This window comes from Habropoda laboriosa, unplaced genomic scaffold, assembly GCF_001263275.1.
Source record: "Habropoda laboriosa isolate 0110345459 unplaced genomic scaffold, ASM126327v1 scaffold291, whole genome shotgun sequence".
Classification (NCBI taxonomy): Eukaryota; Metazoa; Arthropoda; class Insecta; order Hymenoptera; family Apidae; genus Habropoda; species Habropoda laboriosa.
Genome location: NW_017100515.1, coordinates 921538 through 938723, shown reverse-complemented (window position 1 = coordinate 938723; position 17186 = coordinate 921538). Strand labels below are relative to the sequence as shown.

Sequence of the window (17186 nt, the reverse complement as noted above, 5' to 3'; positions counted from 1 at the left end):
TTCACTAGCTTCTTCTGTAAGTTTTGGTTTCATACAACGAGCTATGTGGATGTATTTTCTCATGAAATTTATGGTAAGAATTTGATCACTAAAAAAATATTACCTTTATGTGAAATGTTAAACTATTATAAATATTAACATATGAATGTATAAGAGATTTAAATGTACCGTTTTGATCGTAATGTGCCATGCAACAATGGATCATGCTTCTGATACACTTCAGTCGCCATTCCTTCATTAAGAAGTTGGTCAGGATTTTTCGTGGTTAGTATATCTATTTTACAACCAAAGGGTAATGCTTCTCCATCTTGTTCAGTTGGAGTTCTGTACCTATGCATTCTCACAACGTGATCACTGATTATTTGATCTTGTTCATAATCTACTGTATCCAGCATGACGAATAACAAATCAAAACGTGAAAGCAGCGAATCTTGAAGGCCTATATTTTCCATTGGCGTTTTATATTGGTCATACTGAAAATGAATGCAAGAATAAGCAACAAATATATGTTAGTTCTGAAATTAAACTATCAGTTTTACTGTAATTAAGTCTTACTCTTCCATAAACTGGATTTGCAGCCGCTAGCACCGAACACCGTGCATTTAAGCTAGCATGTATTCCAGCTTTAGCAATTGTTACTTTTCCCTGCTCCATCACTTCATGGATAGCTGTTCTATCAATGTCTGACATCTTATCAAATTCGTCTATACAGATAATTCCGCGATCCGCTAACACCATAGCTCCAGCTTCAAGTCTTCGCTCCCTTGTCTCATTGTCTATAGTAACAGCAGCTGTTAAACCCACACCAGATGATCCTCTACCAGTAGTCGGTATTGCTCTTGGAGCAGAACACAGTACATAACGCAAAAGTTGTGATTTTGCAACAGATGGATCACCAATGAGTAAAACATTAATGTCTCTAGAAGAGATCACCAATTAGATCTTCATTTCCTTTGAAGTTTTTCATTATTTATAGAATATAATATTCTTTACCCTCTTAATCTTGTGCCATTAGGTAATAATTTTTCAACACCACCAAGTAGTAAACATAAAATTGCTTTCTTCACATAATCATGTCCATGAATAGAAGGTGCTAATGATTTACTGAGTAATTCAAAAATATTTCTGCATGGATTACTTTTAGCAAGTTTTTTACACATTGCAACATCATCATGAGAAATAGATAGAGTAGCTTCTTTACTTAATTGCATAATGTTGTTAGCAATCAAAATTGATCTGCAATAAACAGTTTTACATACAGGCAATTATAAACATTACAAAGATTTTATTTCTTAATATACTAACTTGAAAGTTCCTGTTGTGTATCCTCCTTGTTTACCAGGTAGACATCTGAAACTTCCAACAATCTGAACCCTGTCCCCAGGTTTACAAAGATCTACTAAATCATTGTCACATATAACATCTATACTTCTTGGTAACTGGCCAGTTGGTGCTTTTTCTGGCATTTCTTGTATAGTTAATGTTTGATGATCTTTGTATGTAGAAAGGCCAAATTCTGTTTCCAATGGATTGCCATCTTCATCCTATATTTAAAATATCAGAAGTATAATGTGAAATATACAAATTATGTTTAAATCACATGAAGGTACTGTAAATAATTTACTGTTGTTGGATACACAGCAGACTGTGGAAATGCTTCAAATGATGTAAAATCAGTGTAAGCCCTTTCTATCACTGTCTTTGTTGTAGTACAATAATGAACACTTCTAACAACCTTTGGTCGTACCAAAGAACCTAATAAAATTTATATCACATATTTTATAGAATCAAAATGTAATAACAGTTAAATATAAAATTCACAATAATTTTAAAGTTTAACTTACATTTTGTGACAATACCTTCCACACATACCAAGTTACCTAAGAAACGTGATGTTAAAGTTCTTGGTGTAACATGTTTGCTTCCAAAGCTTCCTTCAAATGCTATAAAAAAATTTACATTTCCTTTTGCATAGTTTGTGTCAATACTTGCAACAAATTGCTTTAATGCATTTTCAAAAGCTTGATGCTCTTCGAAAGAATTGCTTAGTAGGCTACAACAAAAATAGAAGTTAGTATAGTACAAAATATTGTAACATCAGTATTTAAAATATATTTAGAAAATAAGGAACCGGAATATGTGAATAAGATCTATTATGCACACCTTGCTGCACGAGCAGGATTCTTTTTCCTCAAATCGTTAACGTTTACATACAATCTTTGTTTTTCTTCTTCGATCATATTTTTAACGAGAGTAGTATAAATGCCTTGATCCTCCTAAAGAATAATCAATAAGGAAGTGTAATTTTGCGGCGAATCATAAATGTTTATAAACTCACCATGTCGTCTAAAAAATCCATATACTGTCTTTGCATTTCCTCGACCCTTTGATCTCTATCAACATCCATTTTTATTTCTGTTAAGCTTTTTACTTTACCACAATATTATTTACTCGAATGTTTAACAATTAAGAAACTAAGTATATACACAAGAAAACGATCCGCGTGTTTTCTTAACAACGTTGCGCGGGAAAATAAGAAAATCGAAACACTCGAGATTCGATATATTTCAAACGATCGACATCTTGAATATTTCGATATATTATTCTTCATTCGATTCCAAGAATCATTACGCATTCCAACAGATGTCAGCACAATTTACATAATTAAAAAATTCAGAATCTTATTGCTATAAACTACAAACTTCGATCACTGTAAGCGATAATTTAATAAAATTAATGGAGAAGAGAGATAGGATGTACATAGATAATGGAATAAAGAGCAATTAAAATGTCAGTGTCTTTGTATTTTTTTATCTGCAATTATCGCATGGAAGTACAATTATTTTCCCGCAAATTTCCCAAATAAGCTTTTACAAATTTATATCTCAAGGTCACTTAACACGTAAACAACATTTAGAAAATTACAGTAAATGATATGTTTGCTGGCAGAATTTTTATGTGCTATTAGTTACAAAGGTTGTGTACGTATAAATAGAAGGTAAACGCTACCTTCTCACTTTCAATGCGTTTGAGACAATCTAAAAGTCGAAGTGTAGGTTTCTCATAGTTCTTTAGCTTCACATTTCGTTCGATTAGGAGCAACCTACATCGTTAGTCATGCAGCTTGAAAGACCAATATGATTTTACTTGTTTTTTTTTTCTTTTTGTTTTTTGTTTGGTATTGCAATCTTGCAATAGGCACGCTAAGATTCGTATACGTGAGACGCGTATACAAGGGTGCCCAAAATACAGTCAGAGAGGATTCAAGTATATATTTTGAGCATAACCGACGTTCTCTTTGAAAATTAACGTCATCCGTTTTGCTTCTCGTGAACACCATTCTCTTGTGGCTTCAATGGTTTTATCACATCAACTTCGTTCAGTTGCTCTATGTCTAGTTGTTGTTTTTTCTTTTTCTTCGAAGGTTTCCTAACATAAGACATTGCAAAAATGAGATTAAAGTAAACTTCGTTTCTTGTAAAAGAAAAAGGAAATGTAAATCGACATACTTCCCGAATAATTCGGCATCTTGTATGGACTCCGGAAGCTTCTTATTCAGTGTTTCTGGAAGAAGCAGAGACATCATTCCGCCAAAGAGCACGCACGATCCAAAAATAACGAATGGCAGAGGCATCCAGATTTCAGACTATCAAGTAGCATTTTAAATCAGTTTAATGTACATAAATTATTCAAAATACTTCAGAAATCAAGATGATTAATTACCAAGTAAATGACGTATGGAGCAATTACGCCACCGATTCGAGCGAAAGTCGAGCTCGCTCCGAGGCCAACGTTTCGAATAACCGTGGGAAATTGTTCGGCAGTAAAAACGTAAATAGCACCATAGGACGATGTAATCGTTAGTTTACCGATCATCGCCAGGCACACTACGAGCCATGGGGCGTCTACAAATATTAATAAATTAATAGAATATAAATTAAACTGTCTACGAAAAATCAAAAATTCATTTTTATTTCACTAACCAGCAGGTACGAACAGAATACCAAGCAATGCAACTCCAGAGGTCAACATGCAACCACACAGGATGAGTTTTCTTCCCCAACGATTCAACGTGAATATCAAAAACGTGTACGCGGGTACTTCCACAAACCCGGAAATCACGAAATTAACATAATCGTTGCCACCAAGGTTGGACACATGCCAAGATAAGCCGTAGTACGTACCGCTATTTACAAGCCTAAATATAAGGAGACGGTGACATTACACTTGTGCCTACTAAATGCCAAGTAATATTTGGAAATAAAGGTTACCAATTGAAAAATAGTAAAATACTCTTCCGTCTCAAGTTTGGATATCGGAAAAGGTCAAACAACGACGGTTTTTTATAATCTGGTGCACTCTCATCGGTACTGTTATTGAGAAGCGTGTCCAGAGCTTCGCTAGGCATCTCCACACCGTTTTCTAAAGAGGCTCGTTGAAGAAGATCCTTCGCTTCTTGCACACGACCCTTCGTCAATAGCCAACGCGCTGATTCAGGAATGAACCTGCAAAATAAGTTTAACATAACCTTTAAAAAAATTCAATAGGAGAAAATAAATGAATTCAACGATACAGTGAACTACAATTATCTCAATTCCTCAAATAAGAGGAATACTTGTCTTACCACCAGTAAAGAAGAAAAGCGATACTTGGTACAGTGATAGCGACTTGTAGCATTCTCCAGTCGGTAATAAAATACGCGAAACCAGCGGTTAGGATGTATCCAGTCGTGAAGAACAATTGGCAGCCAACTCCAGCTACCAAACGCTTCCTTGGACCTACCATTTCCAAGGCTGAAAGGCAACGTTGTCGTTCTCATAGTCAGTATAATAACATCGCTATAATATTAAATGATGCCAGTGAAGGGTGTACAGGTTTATGTGGATATATGGAATTCATAAGGATTTACCTATAACGTAGGCGACCAGAAACACTCCGCTGGTGGTCGAGCCGACTATTAATCTGAAGATAACGTAGGAAATAAACTCGGGTGATACCGCGACTAGTATACCGCCGACCAGCTGAATGACTAAAGACAGGAAGAAAATTGGTCTACGTCCATACTTATCGGACAAACCACCAAAAATCATCGAGCCAAGCATGACTCCTACCATGAACAACGAATCCCCCGTAGCTCTCAACCATGCCTTGTCGCATACTAAGTTCCACTGAAAATAAATGATTAAATAATACATATAAATAAACCACTTTCATAATTACCCACACAATTATTTTAAATTGCCTTTTAAGAAGGAAATGAAGATAAAATTTTGCAGTTCAGATGTACCTCAGAGCTAGTGGTACTTTTATATTTGCTCCTGTCGTAGACGTATCTGTCGCATGGCTTGAACTCATTAGTGTTGAGACCATTTGGAGTAAATGGTTTTTGGACGAGTGTATCGCCTGTCGACGTATCGACGTACCTATTGATCGTTGTCTCGTTAACAATATTAGGAATGTCCCGTCTGTAACACTGTAACCATTCCTCGTGCTCTGGGTCCCATGGGTAGCTCGCGTTCATCACGTCTGGTGGTAGAAAAAATGTGGCGTTCTCTGGGTTCTCGTGCGGTAACATACACCTAAAATTTATTTATAAAATAACAACAAAATTCATTGATAAAATATAAGGAAATAAAAAGATGACAATAATATATATTAATATGTTTGTTTAAATCGTCATAATTAATTCTGACCTAGCGTTCATTTTCGCGCTTAGGAAGACACCGGCGATCTTATGGAAGGCGCAGGATATCGCCGGAAGACAGAGCAACAGGTAGATCCTCCGCTGATAACGTCCAAACTCGCCCATACGAAGGATAACATCGTCGTATGCCATTTTTCCTTGATGCTTCTAATTCTTCTCCGCTTACGACTTCGAATCCCCGTGGTCCTTCTACTCGGGGATACGCTCCTGAAGTAATTTCTCCCTGTCGTCGAATCCGTCTCGACGGAAGTAATGATTTCTTGCCACGAGTAGATCCTCACAGACCTATGTAACGCTGTTTCGTTGAATCGAATTACCGATCCACGAGTTTCTACTGCGGCAAAGAAACCTTCTCGTCTCTATCCTCTTTCTTTCACTTTTTTTTTTCTTTTTTCTTCGTGAAAAAAGGGATTTTATCAAGGTTCTCTCCCCTTCTCTTATTAATTCATTAAAAAATGTTCCTTAAATTACCGTTTAATTCATACGCGTAAGTTAAAAGATTCTCGTTGGCGATCTACGTCATTTTCGTTCCTTTTAATAAAATAGAAGCTTCATCAAAGACAGCCTTTAAATGGGTACGTCTGATAAAACTAGTGCTTGAATGAATTAGCTTTGGAATACTGCTACAGTGTCGAAAGTATATATCTTCCTGGCCGGTTGAAAGGTGAAGTAGGCTTGTGGAGATGATATATCACTTGTGCAGCAGGCTATGTTTCACGCGTTTTTGTGTCGATGATCAACAACAGCGTCTAGGACACGACGATCAACTGTGCTGGCTCGGATTCTGGTGCACGTGGATCCCCCTCTTTCAGCCTGAAATTTAGAAGTTCAACAAGTTCGTGAGATACAATGTTCAACCTTTGTGAAAGCTTGGGCAATTTCTAATTTTAAGGGTGACACTAATAATATTCGAATTAAGTAAGAGCGACGTTCAGCAATTATGAAAGGACCGCCGCTTGGTCATTCATAGAAACGAATTCTATAGGCTGTTCGAAATCAATTGTACATTCAAGGCTATTCAACAGTGACTCCATACCATAATCTTTAAATATTATTTCACTATTTTATCCTAAAGTTTCATATTTTACGTACTTATATTATTATCTTTTTCCTTTGTATTTAAGGTAAAAGTAACGCTATCGATAATGGAACAAAGGATCGCTAAAAGGATCAACGATCATTTTCATAAGCGAATAAAAGGTAGGATGAAACGAGAATTGACATTGGAATGTTTCCAAATGGTATCGAAAGGTATAAATTGTTGTTTGCCGCGTGGTGTGTATGCAAATCGACGGGATAATGACGAAAGCTTCTCATTCTCGAGGCATGAAGTGGTTTTGCAGCGGTATATCAAGGATCAGTCGGAAACAGCAAGTATTGCGACATGAGCTACGTGTTATCGAACCATTAATAATGCAAATGAATTTAACACACACACCAGCCTTTACCGGTTTGAATTCAACCTGACCGCGGGACGTCTCCGTATATACGACTCCGATCAAAACATTAAGTAACACGTAGAATAAAAAGAATTCATCGGTTAGTTAAAAATAGTGCAGGAAATGTTTGGCGAATAGTCTGGAGAAAATAAAGTTGCAGGAAAATAATAACGAATGACTAAAATTTCAGGAATGAAAGGAATTCTGTAGGATTTTTTACTGGAATCTACGTTAACAAGGCGATATTTAAATAGAAGATTTTCTTATTCGTTTTAAATACAGGGTGGCTGGTAAGTCGTTTTACCGCTTAAAAGTTGAATGAAATCTTTTTTCAAAATTTCTAATAGCAAATTTTAAAGGACATAATAGAAAAAAAGTTATTGAATTTTATGAATAGTAAAGCGACTTGTGATTCATCTAGTAGATCTGAAGACTGGCTTTCGAAGAATTATTGCACATACTGTGTAGAGTTTTTTTTTATTGAATCTAATTCACACAGGTTGTTAAGAGGTGAAGAGTCGCACGAGCAAACAAGCATTTTAATATGCCTATCAATGTGAATACCAGGCATCAACGCCTTGGTGAGTACACTACCGCGGAAAGAAAAAGTAATCAACAATTGGTTAAAAACCGAGACAACAAGAGGACATCTGTCTGAACGAGATAATGAAAGGGAGAGCCGTGTCGAGTGACAAGAAGCAAGGGAATACTTAATGCGACTTTTAGTGGCATTGAAAGGGAAGCTTCTCACGAATTTACAAGTCTAAACTCGATTTCTATTTCAGTATGCCAATTGGGAAATAGTTCTCGAAATGGTCGAAGTTTGGGATCTATTTTCAGTGCTTTGTGAAAATCGAACGAGGACGAGTTTTGCAATTAACGACTAAATACACGTTATATACGTGAAACATTCTCACATTTATACCAGTGAATGGATTAAACGTGGTCTTGATAGAATCACGAGTGCGTGCACGGTGGAACTTATGCAATTTCATTTAGACTTCCTGAAGAAAGTACAAACGCGGCTGTCTCGCGTGTCGGCTTGAAGAATGACAGTGGCCTAACTGTCCTCCGTTTCCACTCAATGGAACGCATGAATCGAATGCGTATACCGCCTTCTGCAATTCTTACTCAAGAAATATTTCCATTACTACATACTCGTTTCTACGTCCTCGATGATCAGTTAACCGAGAGCTTCCCTCAACAAATACACCACTTAAAAATTGAATAAACTTCTTACAAAATCTGAAACAACAATTTTGAAAACATACAACGAAAAAAAAAATTATTCAATTTTTAAACGGTAAAGCGACTTATAGGCTATATTCATACTTCGTTCTTTTTCCTCTATGAAAAATTCACTAAACAAACTCTAACAGAAACAATCCACGTTCTTAACTCACTGAAAGTTCCATCGAAAATCTACTCAAATCAATGTTTAATTACCCTACTAATTTAGAAGTTAATTAAGCACAGATGTCTCTTTGAACATATCAGCTTTAAGGCCACATCTCTCTCCTGTTCTCTCCCACCTACTAAAAAGAGCCTGTTCAGCGTGCTTATGCGCGTCACGTGCTAACCTAGAAGCTCTCTTGCCCTACGTGAACTACTCTAATCGCGTTTAGATCAAATATTTAAGTACATCGTACAACGCAAACCGTGTCCCACTCTGTCTGTGCCAGAGGATGATTCTCTCGCGTGGCGAATATTCACTGAGACGTCACACTTTTGTCAAAGGATACCAGAGAGACGCTACAGACGAACGAATGCGAGACGATCCTGCACGCACGAAGGACGGACGACGACTGCCGGCGCTTTAGCCAACGATACACAGGAACCCAAGTATATGACCCTTCCTCGGAGGTAGCAGTGGCGCCGCAACCACCACCATCCGCTGCATCACCACCCTACCCTCCTCCTACCCTCGCTTTTCCGTCACGGTCAGCATCGTTGACCACCGAGATTCCCACCAGCGTTCTCCTACCCTCCGGACTGCCACGGTCAACCGTCCTAAATGGGTGTCTGAATGCCGGCGACTCGCTGAGACCAGGGATTCTACCTTGCTTCTCTATGCTTCTTCTGTCACTATGGTTACACAGGCTTGTTCTCGTTGATTCTCGTTTTCATTTTCTCCTTGGTTTTTTCTGTGCTTCGTAATTGCCTTGAGTTTGGTTTTAATTAAAAGATTCAAAGCTGAAATTGTTGTTTGCTGATTAGTATTTTTGTTTATTTCAGGTTTGGTGTACATTATAGAGAAAGTTTGATTTTCATTATCTGTGAATTTCTTGTGTTTTATTAACTTAGAATTTTACCTTTGATCTTTCGTTTTCTCTGTTTCTGCAACCTTGACCTCGTAGGTGGTTGAAACGTTTTATTCTCATTCTCAGTAAAAAAGTTTATCTTTAATACTTCTCTGACTTCCCGAAGTATGTCTTCGTTAATTGGCTGATATTTTTTGCTTTTAAAATCGTTTTCAATACTGACTAGATTTTATTTTAAGATTCACAGCTGAAATTGCTGTTTGACGATTAGTTCTCCTTTTGATATTCTTGAATTTTTGTTTATTTTAGGTTAGGTGAAAATTGTAGAGAAAGTTTCATCTTCAATAAACTATGGATTTCTTGTGTTTTATTGGTTGAGAGTTTTACCTTTGACATTTGGTTCTCTGTGTCTCTGCAACCTTGACCTCATAGGTGGTTGAAATTTTTTATTCTCATTATTGGCAAAAAATACCTCTACCTTTAATCCTCTCATCTTCCGAAGTGTGTATCTTCGTAATTGGCTGATATTTCTACCTTCAACTTCGTCTTCAACAATGACTAGATTTCGTTTAAACAATCAGAGCTGAAATTATTTTTTCGATGATTAGTTCTCTTTGATATCTTTGAATTTTGTTTAGTTTTAATTATAGAGAAACTTTCATTTTCAGTAGACCTTTACCTTTGATCTTTGATTCTCTCTTTATCTGCAACCTTGACCTTATCAGTGGTGGAAACATTTTTCTTCTCGTTAATAATAAAAAAAAAAAAAAATTCCTATCTTCGATGCTCTTTTCATTTTTTTAAATCTATCTTCGTAATTAGGTAATATTTCTACATTTAATTTCATCCTCAACACTGACTAGAGATTCTCTACCTTTGGCTATTGGCCCTCTAAATCCCTGGCTTTGACCTCACCTTCGTCTCTTCGTCTCTCTCACACCAGCTTGTGACTCGTCTTGATCAGTGACCAGCAAACCTGTTGCTCCTCGTTGAATCGGCCGATTCGCCGTGCCAAATTCATTTGGACAAGGTGGGTGAACAGGGGAAATCGGCCACGAATAGTGTGGAGAACATCGTCGAGGTCACGTTGCTGGCTCGTTGCTTTTTGCATTCCATCCTGTATCGATGCAGAGGTTCTTCTTAGTCGTCCGATCATTACCTTCATGCTTCCATTACATTCAGTAACAATGTATGTACCAAGTTTTCGACTCATGAATGATCAAGTAGCCTTATTAAGTTAATGGGAGCACCTATTTAGTTCCATACATTTCATGATTCACGATATTCACCGGAAGTTCAAAAGCTCTTCTTGGAAAAAATGAACGCAGAAACAAGCGAAGTAATCATAAACCGTGCGTTCAGTTGAAAACCGCAAAAGGAGAAACGACACTATGTACCGTCTATCATACTTGTTTGTCGTGTGTGCACCTTTTTTTTTTTTTTTTCAAGAAAATAAAGTGGTACAAGTTGATGTCTAATCTAGTACAAAGAGAAACACGGTAAGCAAACATCGCTTACTATCCGTGCTGTAAGACTGAATTGCAGCTAGAAGGCCTATCTTCAATGTAGATATTCCCTACGTTAACGACCTAACCAAATATGTGAATTATCCTCGCGACAGAAAGCCTGAATATGCTGACTGTATTATGTAAAACAAATTGGTACAACGATGGTCCCTTGATGCTGTGTAAATAACATTGAGGTAAAAATGTCTCCAGAGAAATCATCCTGTTTCGACGATTCAAGGATTTGAAATAGAAACGTTCAACGAAGCAGAAAATAGCAATGTACGTTAACGTGAAAATTAACACGTTCATTGTGTGTTACGCACATAAGCTACCGTTCACAAGTATTTACCCATCTATTATTCTTTCTATATTCAAAGTTTACGAGAAATTTTTCAAAAGAATTATATTTTTGTCCCGTAAGAGTTACAAGACAAGTGAATCACTTGACTTCTTTCTTGGAAGCTGCTTATTGAAATAAAGCACTTTGTGTATAAAGTCGTGGGTAAATACTTATGAGCGATAAGTATACGGACTCAGGGCAGAAATTTTTTTATGCAGAAAGAAGTAATATGATTTATATTATTATAGAAGTTATACCTCGTTGTTATAAAGAAGGAGACGAGATAATTTCTCATTTTTCCCGAACAGCGATTAAATTAAGACTACTGTGTCCTTATGTTAGTTAGACAGTGAACGTGTTAGACTATCGATTGCAAGCAGAATAAATGATCGAAGAGAAATAGGTCGAAGAAAGGGAAGAGGCGGCGTGAAGTTGGCATCGATGCGCACAAGCGTAGAGGTTATGTTAGAGACAGTGGGTAACGAGCGATCGTAATTATGCGCGTTGAATCATGTCACAGTTATCAGGATGCAAACGGATCGCGTAGCACGTCGTTGATAACACAACGAGCCGGACGAATTGATCGCGCGCCGTGGCTTGAAACGATGACAAGGTAAAAAGTGGTCGTTTGCATTCGCGGCATATCGGGAATGGCTCTGTTCTGTCGCGTGCTGGAGCAAGGTCCGTTGATAGTCGTTTCGCGGGCCAGGCTTAGGACCCTTGGAGAATGCGGGCCCCGCAGGTTCCTTTAGAATCCTTCCAGAATGGTCCACGAGGCTTTTCGAATATTTACGACCGCTCGAGAAGACGCTGGGACGCGATTATCGTTCGTTCGCTTTCTCGCGAATTGTAAATCCGACAGGGCGCCGTCCTCTCGAGAATCGTTGGACCTTTTGGGTTAGAAGATTTACTCTCCCGTTAATCCTTCGTCCCTTTCTTTGCTGTTCAGGAATTTCTGTAACCCATTGCCCTCCCTTGTCCCCATTTCGTGCTTCTCGTTGTTCTCAAGAATATTAGGTTTAACACACGTGATTTTTAGTGGTTATACGAAACATTTAACGTGTTCGCTAATCTTTATTAAGCAAACTTTTTATCATATTTCTGTGAATTACATTTTCAAGGTAAGCTATTCTACACATCTCTGCATTTTAGTATTTTCATGTCATCTCTATAATAAAACAAAAAATTCGAGAGGAAATATGTTAAGAAAGAATTGAAACTGGTGAATGTGATTCAGTATATAGCTCAGTGAACCCGGGTAGGAAAATAAATAAATATCGAGGGAAGAAACTGTAGGAAAGTGGAAATTATTCAGAGTGCGTGGCGGGCGCGAATCGCGAGACGCGAAAAACAAAGAGGACGAGGAGATCTTGTAAATTACAATTCGCGTGGATACGATCGTCGCATCGAAGGACGAGTGTACATAAGAGGGTCGGCGGAGAGATGTAATTTGCAACAGGTTTCGTTCGCTGGAAAAACATTGACGGGCATGACTGAAACGCAACTCGTTCGCAGACGCCAGATTATATCCCCGTAACATTAAGGACCATAACACTTTGTCTCGTCAGCATCTGGATTTCCCTCTTTATCTCTCTGTCTCTCGCTCTTTCTTTATTTTCATTCTTTCGCTACTATACTGCCCGACCGTCTGCTTGTATTTAAAAGAAACGCGTAATTGCGCGTTTCTCTGCGCGCGCTGTATAACTAGATGCACGATAGTTACCCCAATTCTTCGCAAATTGCGATATCGGGGGACGAAATTGAAGTTATTACGCCTGAAGACGCGTACATAAGGTGCGCAGCTATTTGTACGTTTTACTTGTGATTCTTCGTTGCTTGTTTTAGAGGGATGCTGTTCGCTTCGTAACGATTCAGTGATTGCAAGCCTAATGAAGAGGTGATTTAAACGATTCGACTTGTGTGTTATAAGCACGATACTATATGGACGTAATAATTCGATCAATAGAATCTTCCTTCGTCCACTTAAAAATATTATATACGACCTTTCTACTATCACAATATTTTTTGCTTATCTTAACAAATTATGCAATTATGGGTCGATAAGGTTATATAAATGTGTTGTCCGTAATTGTGGAAGAATTATTTCAAACATTTAAACGACCTATTATATTGTTACCTTAAAAAGCAACAAAATGTATATGACCTTGGAACGACCTTGCAGGTAATTTTTTTCTATCATCACTAAATGCACAGCTTGAAACGATAATTTAGATATTTTTTTACACGTGAGACATCCTACACGTGGATCGTAAAGAATGTATTGCAGTAGTTTCTTTCCGTGTGATAACAATAAACGATAAGAATATAAAAATCAAGTATACAGAAGACGTGGGAAAGTACATTTCATCAGACTGAAAAACTCTGTGTAGAAAACTTGACAACATTAATAATAATAATAATAATAATAAGTAATAGACAAGTGCAAGTAAAATTGGACTCGTTTGTCTCGAGTTACACAGCCGTATCCTGTGCATCGGCACCATGACAAATTCAACGGTGACACTAAATCGTGTTTTGGCAGAGATACGATCGTAAAATAATTTTAAGCACTTTCGACCATTCAAAGAAACAAAAAAATCCTTCACCCTAACGTGTTCAGAAGGTGGATATATAAGTATATACAAAGACTCTGAAAAATATACGTACACTATACATGAGCTTGCGGTTAATTACAAAAGGATGGAATTGACAATTTTTTGTAATATTCGTACTTACGATATCTGAAATATTACGAATATTTCGTGTAATGGTTAGGTTAGGTTAGTGTACGAATATTTTTTCGGACTAACTGTACGTCGAAATTGTACTTAAGAGACAGAGACACTAACTGTGTTCTCTCCTCGTCTCCTACTCCTCCTTTTCTTCCTCTTCTTCTTGTTTTTCATTGCAATTACCACCGTTCGTTCCGCTGTTCTCTCATTCTCGCCCACATTGCTCTACGGTTCTCCCATTCTACGTTTAATAGTGGAACTCTGCGAGGGGACGGGTCGCGGCTATCCGTGAAAGAAATAATCAGCCTTACGCTATCTATAAATAGCGCGGTGTGTGCGTTTATGCGAGTTTGCAGCGCGAGTGTGCCGAGAGGCCAGCGTGAAAGGGAGAAGCCGGGGTACAGGTGCATTTCCCGTCGAGTACGAATTGATTTGAAAAACATTATGCTCCAAGCAGACAACCGGTTTTCACATTTGATTGCCCTGCAAATCGTAACTTTATCGCTTGTGCCATGAACTGATACCTTCCACTTTTTTCTTTCCCTTTTTTTTTTCCATTTCTTTCGTGCACTCTAACTTTTCTATCGCTCTCTTTCTCTCTTTGTCGCGCAAAGATTTATGGTTAATTCGCTTATCACCAGAAGAACTGGCTAGGGAGAAATTGACTTATTACCAACTTTTGAAAAGTGAATTTTTGTGCAAGTTAAAGGGTGATTAAGAAATTTGTAGCAATATACAGAAAACGAAGTGAGAATGTTAGGTTAGGTTATTACAAATATGATATTCATCAGTATCGAAAATTCACTTTTATTTTTTTAAATTGCTAATGGACCATTGTGATTCAGTTGGTATTTCTAGGGGTAATGAAGAAATTTGTGAGCCTTTTGTTGAAGAAACGACGAGGTTTCTTTCGATGCTGTGTAATATTTTCCATTCTGTGACGAAGGAATTGATCACATCGAGTGATTCCGTCGCTCCTAAAAGAACGAACAAACCACCATTGCTAGTGAATTTCTTTCTAATTAAGGTTACAGAAGAATGTCTACACGCTTAGAAGCATTGAAAGCAGCGAAGCTTAGAGAAATTCCTGAAATACCCTCGTCGGAATATCTTTCTCGTTGGTCATTTTATTCGAGTGAGACGATTCTTCGGTTATTTCGAGCAGTTTCTAATTGAGATTGCTACTCTCCAAGTTTCGGAAAATACTCCTGAGATTCCTTCTGCGTCCGGCACAGTCTTACAAACCTTCGAGCCAGACTACTCAATCGGAACAGACACGTTTATTCAATTAAGCGTAGTAACAATGTATCTACATATAAGTTCAATCCTCTGGAGACACCCATGTTAGATGTCTACCAATTGTTTTCTGCGATGCAAAAATGATTCCGTCCACGGCGTAACCCGTTCTATCGAAGTGATCTCTCAAGTCGACAGCTTAATCGACCGTGTCGCTTAGCATTGAATAATACTGTGCGCTCGACAATGGAATATTTAAAAGATGAGAAATAAAATTGTCTCACGTTGAAAATGTGATACTTCGTCGTGCAATATACAAGCCTTACTCTTTCTCCGTAGAATTAAACGTAGAAACTGAAAAGCGTCCTGATTAATCGATGAGGCGCATCGTACACTCTTGTAATGTACAGTCGATGGAAACGATGTAGTGAGCTCGTAAATATTGGTTAATCCTTTCGCTGTTGGTGACTTTTGGTACACTTTTCCTTCAATTCGGTCCTTAAATTTTGCTGAAAATTCAATCCTTCGAGTACTCTCACTTTAATTTAACAATAGAAACTTAAAATGATAAATTTTCAATTTTTTTAAATTTTTAAACGCCAAAACGAAAGATTTTAAAATGAGGTATAAGCGTATTTAGTTTGGCAAACTCTATAATCTGGCAAAGTTTAATTAATAAGTGAGCGGTGCACTTAGGGAGTTTTTTTTTATTGCAGTATACTTAAAAAATTTATCCTTAATCCTCAACACTTGTAAATTAATTTTCACCAATACTCGATAATTGAATCGAGGCGGAATACGTCAGAGAAACTCAATACCGTACAGCTGTAATGAAATATCGTAAATAAAACTGTTAAATATCAATTTACAGATGAAGTATGGCCCTGAGGAGCAGTTACATCGATCACTGTCGCAGTTTAATGCTCGTCTTTACAAACTCGCTGTATCGCTTCGACCGACTATACACACGTTAATGCTCCTCCTTAAACGCACAAGCTGAAAAGCGTCCTGATTAATCGACGAGGCGCATCGTTCAGTCTATCACGTATACACACACACGCACACAGAATAATATCTTTGAATAATTCTCAACCGTAATTACCAAGTTGAACGTGTATGAAGTAATTACACGATGAATAAAGAATAAGAAGAAAAAGAAAAAAGAGCGAGAAAATAAGGATCGGAGATATTAAGCATTACCGATTGGTCTGATCAAGATTCAGTGGCTCGAGATTCAAATTGACTTTAAATAATCCAAGCACCGTTTGACTTACATTCGATACCACACGTCCAATTGATCAACAAGGTGTGAAACAAATCTGATTTACTGCATCCCGAAGGACCCACATCTGCATCTCACTTTCAATATATATATAGTGTCGGTAACTTTTGGAGAAAGTGAATTTTTATACCCTGACTAAATCGGTACAATTCAAAGTTTCCCTTCTCTGATCCTGTAAATTCATTTGCACAATTATTCGTTAGATCTCTTTATAGGATCTGCCTCATCCTATAAAAATGCCGTTGTAAAACTTTTACGAATACACCGTCCGAAACGACCTTTATACAGGGTGTCTCGTTTCGGTCGAACGTTTCAATTATCTCCCATGCTGCTGAAAGTAAGAGAAAAAAATTGATCGTGACGAATTTACACGGTTTCAGGATGTGCATCTAGCGACGACGACGAAGAAGACTGTCCAAGGTTATTTTGAATGTCATTTTTTTTGCACATTAGCAAGTGTTTTTTTTTATTTTTTTACAACAAGACTTCGCAGTCAACATCAAGACGAGTTTAACGATCTATCGCATCGTGACCTTGAAATGACCTTGAGTAGTGGACAAAAAAGTATCGACCTTGGAATAAACTTCATTGAAGAAGAATATAAGGAGACTTTTTTTTATCATCACTAGGTTGAAGTTCTCAAAATTTATACAGAACTCCTCTTAGTCATTTCTTTTTTCCTTT

At 37.4% G+C, this 17186-nt stretch overlaps 2 protein-coding genes across 3 annotated transcripts in view; both read right to left on the bottom strand.

The window, feature by feature from the left end:
* Positions 1–2407, bottom strand: part of LOC108576450 (DNA replication licensing factor Mcm3) — a 3545-nt gene extending 1138 nt beyond the window's left edge. Inside the window, exons 1-9 of the mRNA XM_017939454.1 lie at positions 2339–2407; positions 2164–2276; positions 1845–2053; positions 1625–1755; positions 1306–1544; positions 994–1236; positions 556–919; positions 169–473; positions 6–88 (exon numbers count right to left, since the gene is read on the bottom strand). Of these exons, the coding sequence (XP_017794943.1) occupies positions 6–88; positions 169–473; positions 556–919; positions 994–1236; positions 1306–1544; positions 1625–1755; positions 1845–2053; positions 2164–2276; positions 2339–2407 (1756 nt within the window). The remainder of the gene's footprint in view (positions 1–5; positions 89–168; positions 474–555; positions 920–993; positions 1237–1305; positions 1545–1624; positions 1756–1844; positions 2054–2163; positions 2277–2338) is intronic.
* A 539-nt stretch (positions 2408–2946) lies between these two features.
* Positions 2947–6140, bottom strand: LOC108576396 (organic cation transporter protein-like). 2 transcript variants are annotated; one of them, XM_017939381.1, is made up of 10 exons: positions 5694–6140; positions 5420–5579; positions 5288–5350; positions 4910–5168; positions 4625–4793; positions 4272–4505; positions 3984–4198; positions 3724–3905; positions 3510–3646; positions 2947–3429 (listed from the first exon to the last, which is right to left on the bottom strand). In XM_017939381.1, exons 1-10 carry the CDS (start codon positions 5834–5836, stop codon positions 3312–3314), a joined length of 1680 nt encoding a protein of 559 aa, XP_017794870.1. In that variant the 5' UTR covers positions 5837–6140; the 3' UTR covers positions 2947–3311. The 2 variants fall into 2 exon arrangements, with proteins under 2 accessions (XP_017794870.1, XP_017794869.1); XM_017939380.1 differs by having other exon boundaries at positions 5288–5579.
* Between the last annotated feature and the right edge of the window lie 11046 nt (positions 6141–17186).

What these genes read in the sequence shown, in the direction of transcription:
- LOC108576396 (XM_017939380.1), bottom strand. Translation starts at nt 5,836, where the DNA reads ATGGCATACGACGATGTTATCCTTCGTATGGGCGAGTTTGGACGTTAT. An exon ending in GCTTTTCTTCTTTACTGGTG is followed by an intron (nt 4,506 to 4,624) that starts GTAAGACAAGTA and finishes CTTATTTTGCAG; the next exon opens with GTTCATTCCTGAATCAGCGC. An exon ending in GATGCCGAATTATTCGGGAA is followed by an intron (nt 3,430 to 3,509) that starts GTATGTCGATTT and finishes GTCTTATGTTAG; the next exon opens with GAAACCTTCGAAGAAAAAGA.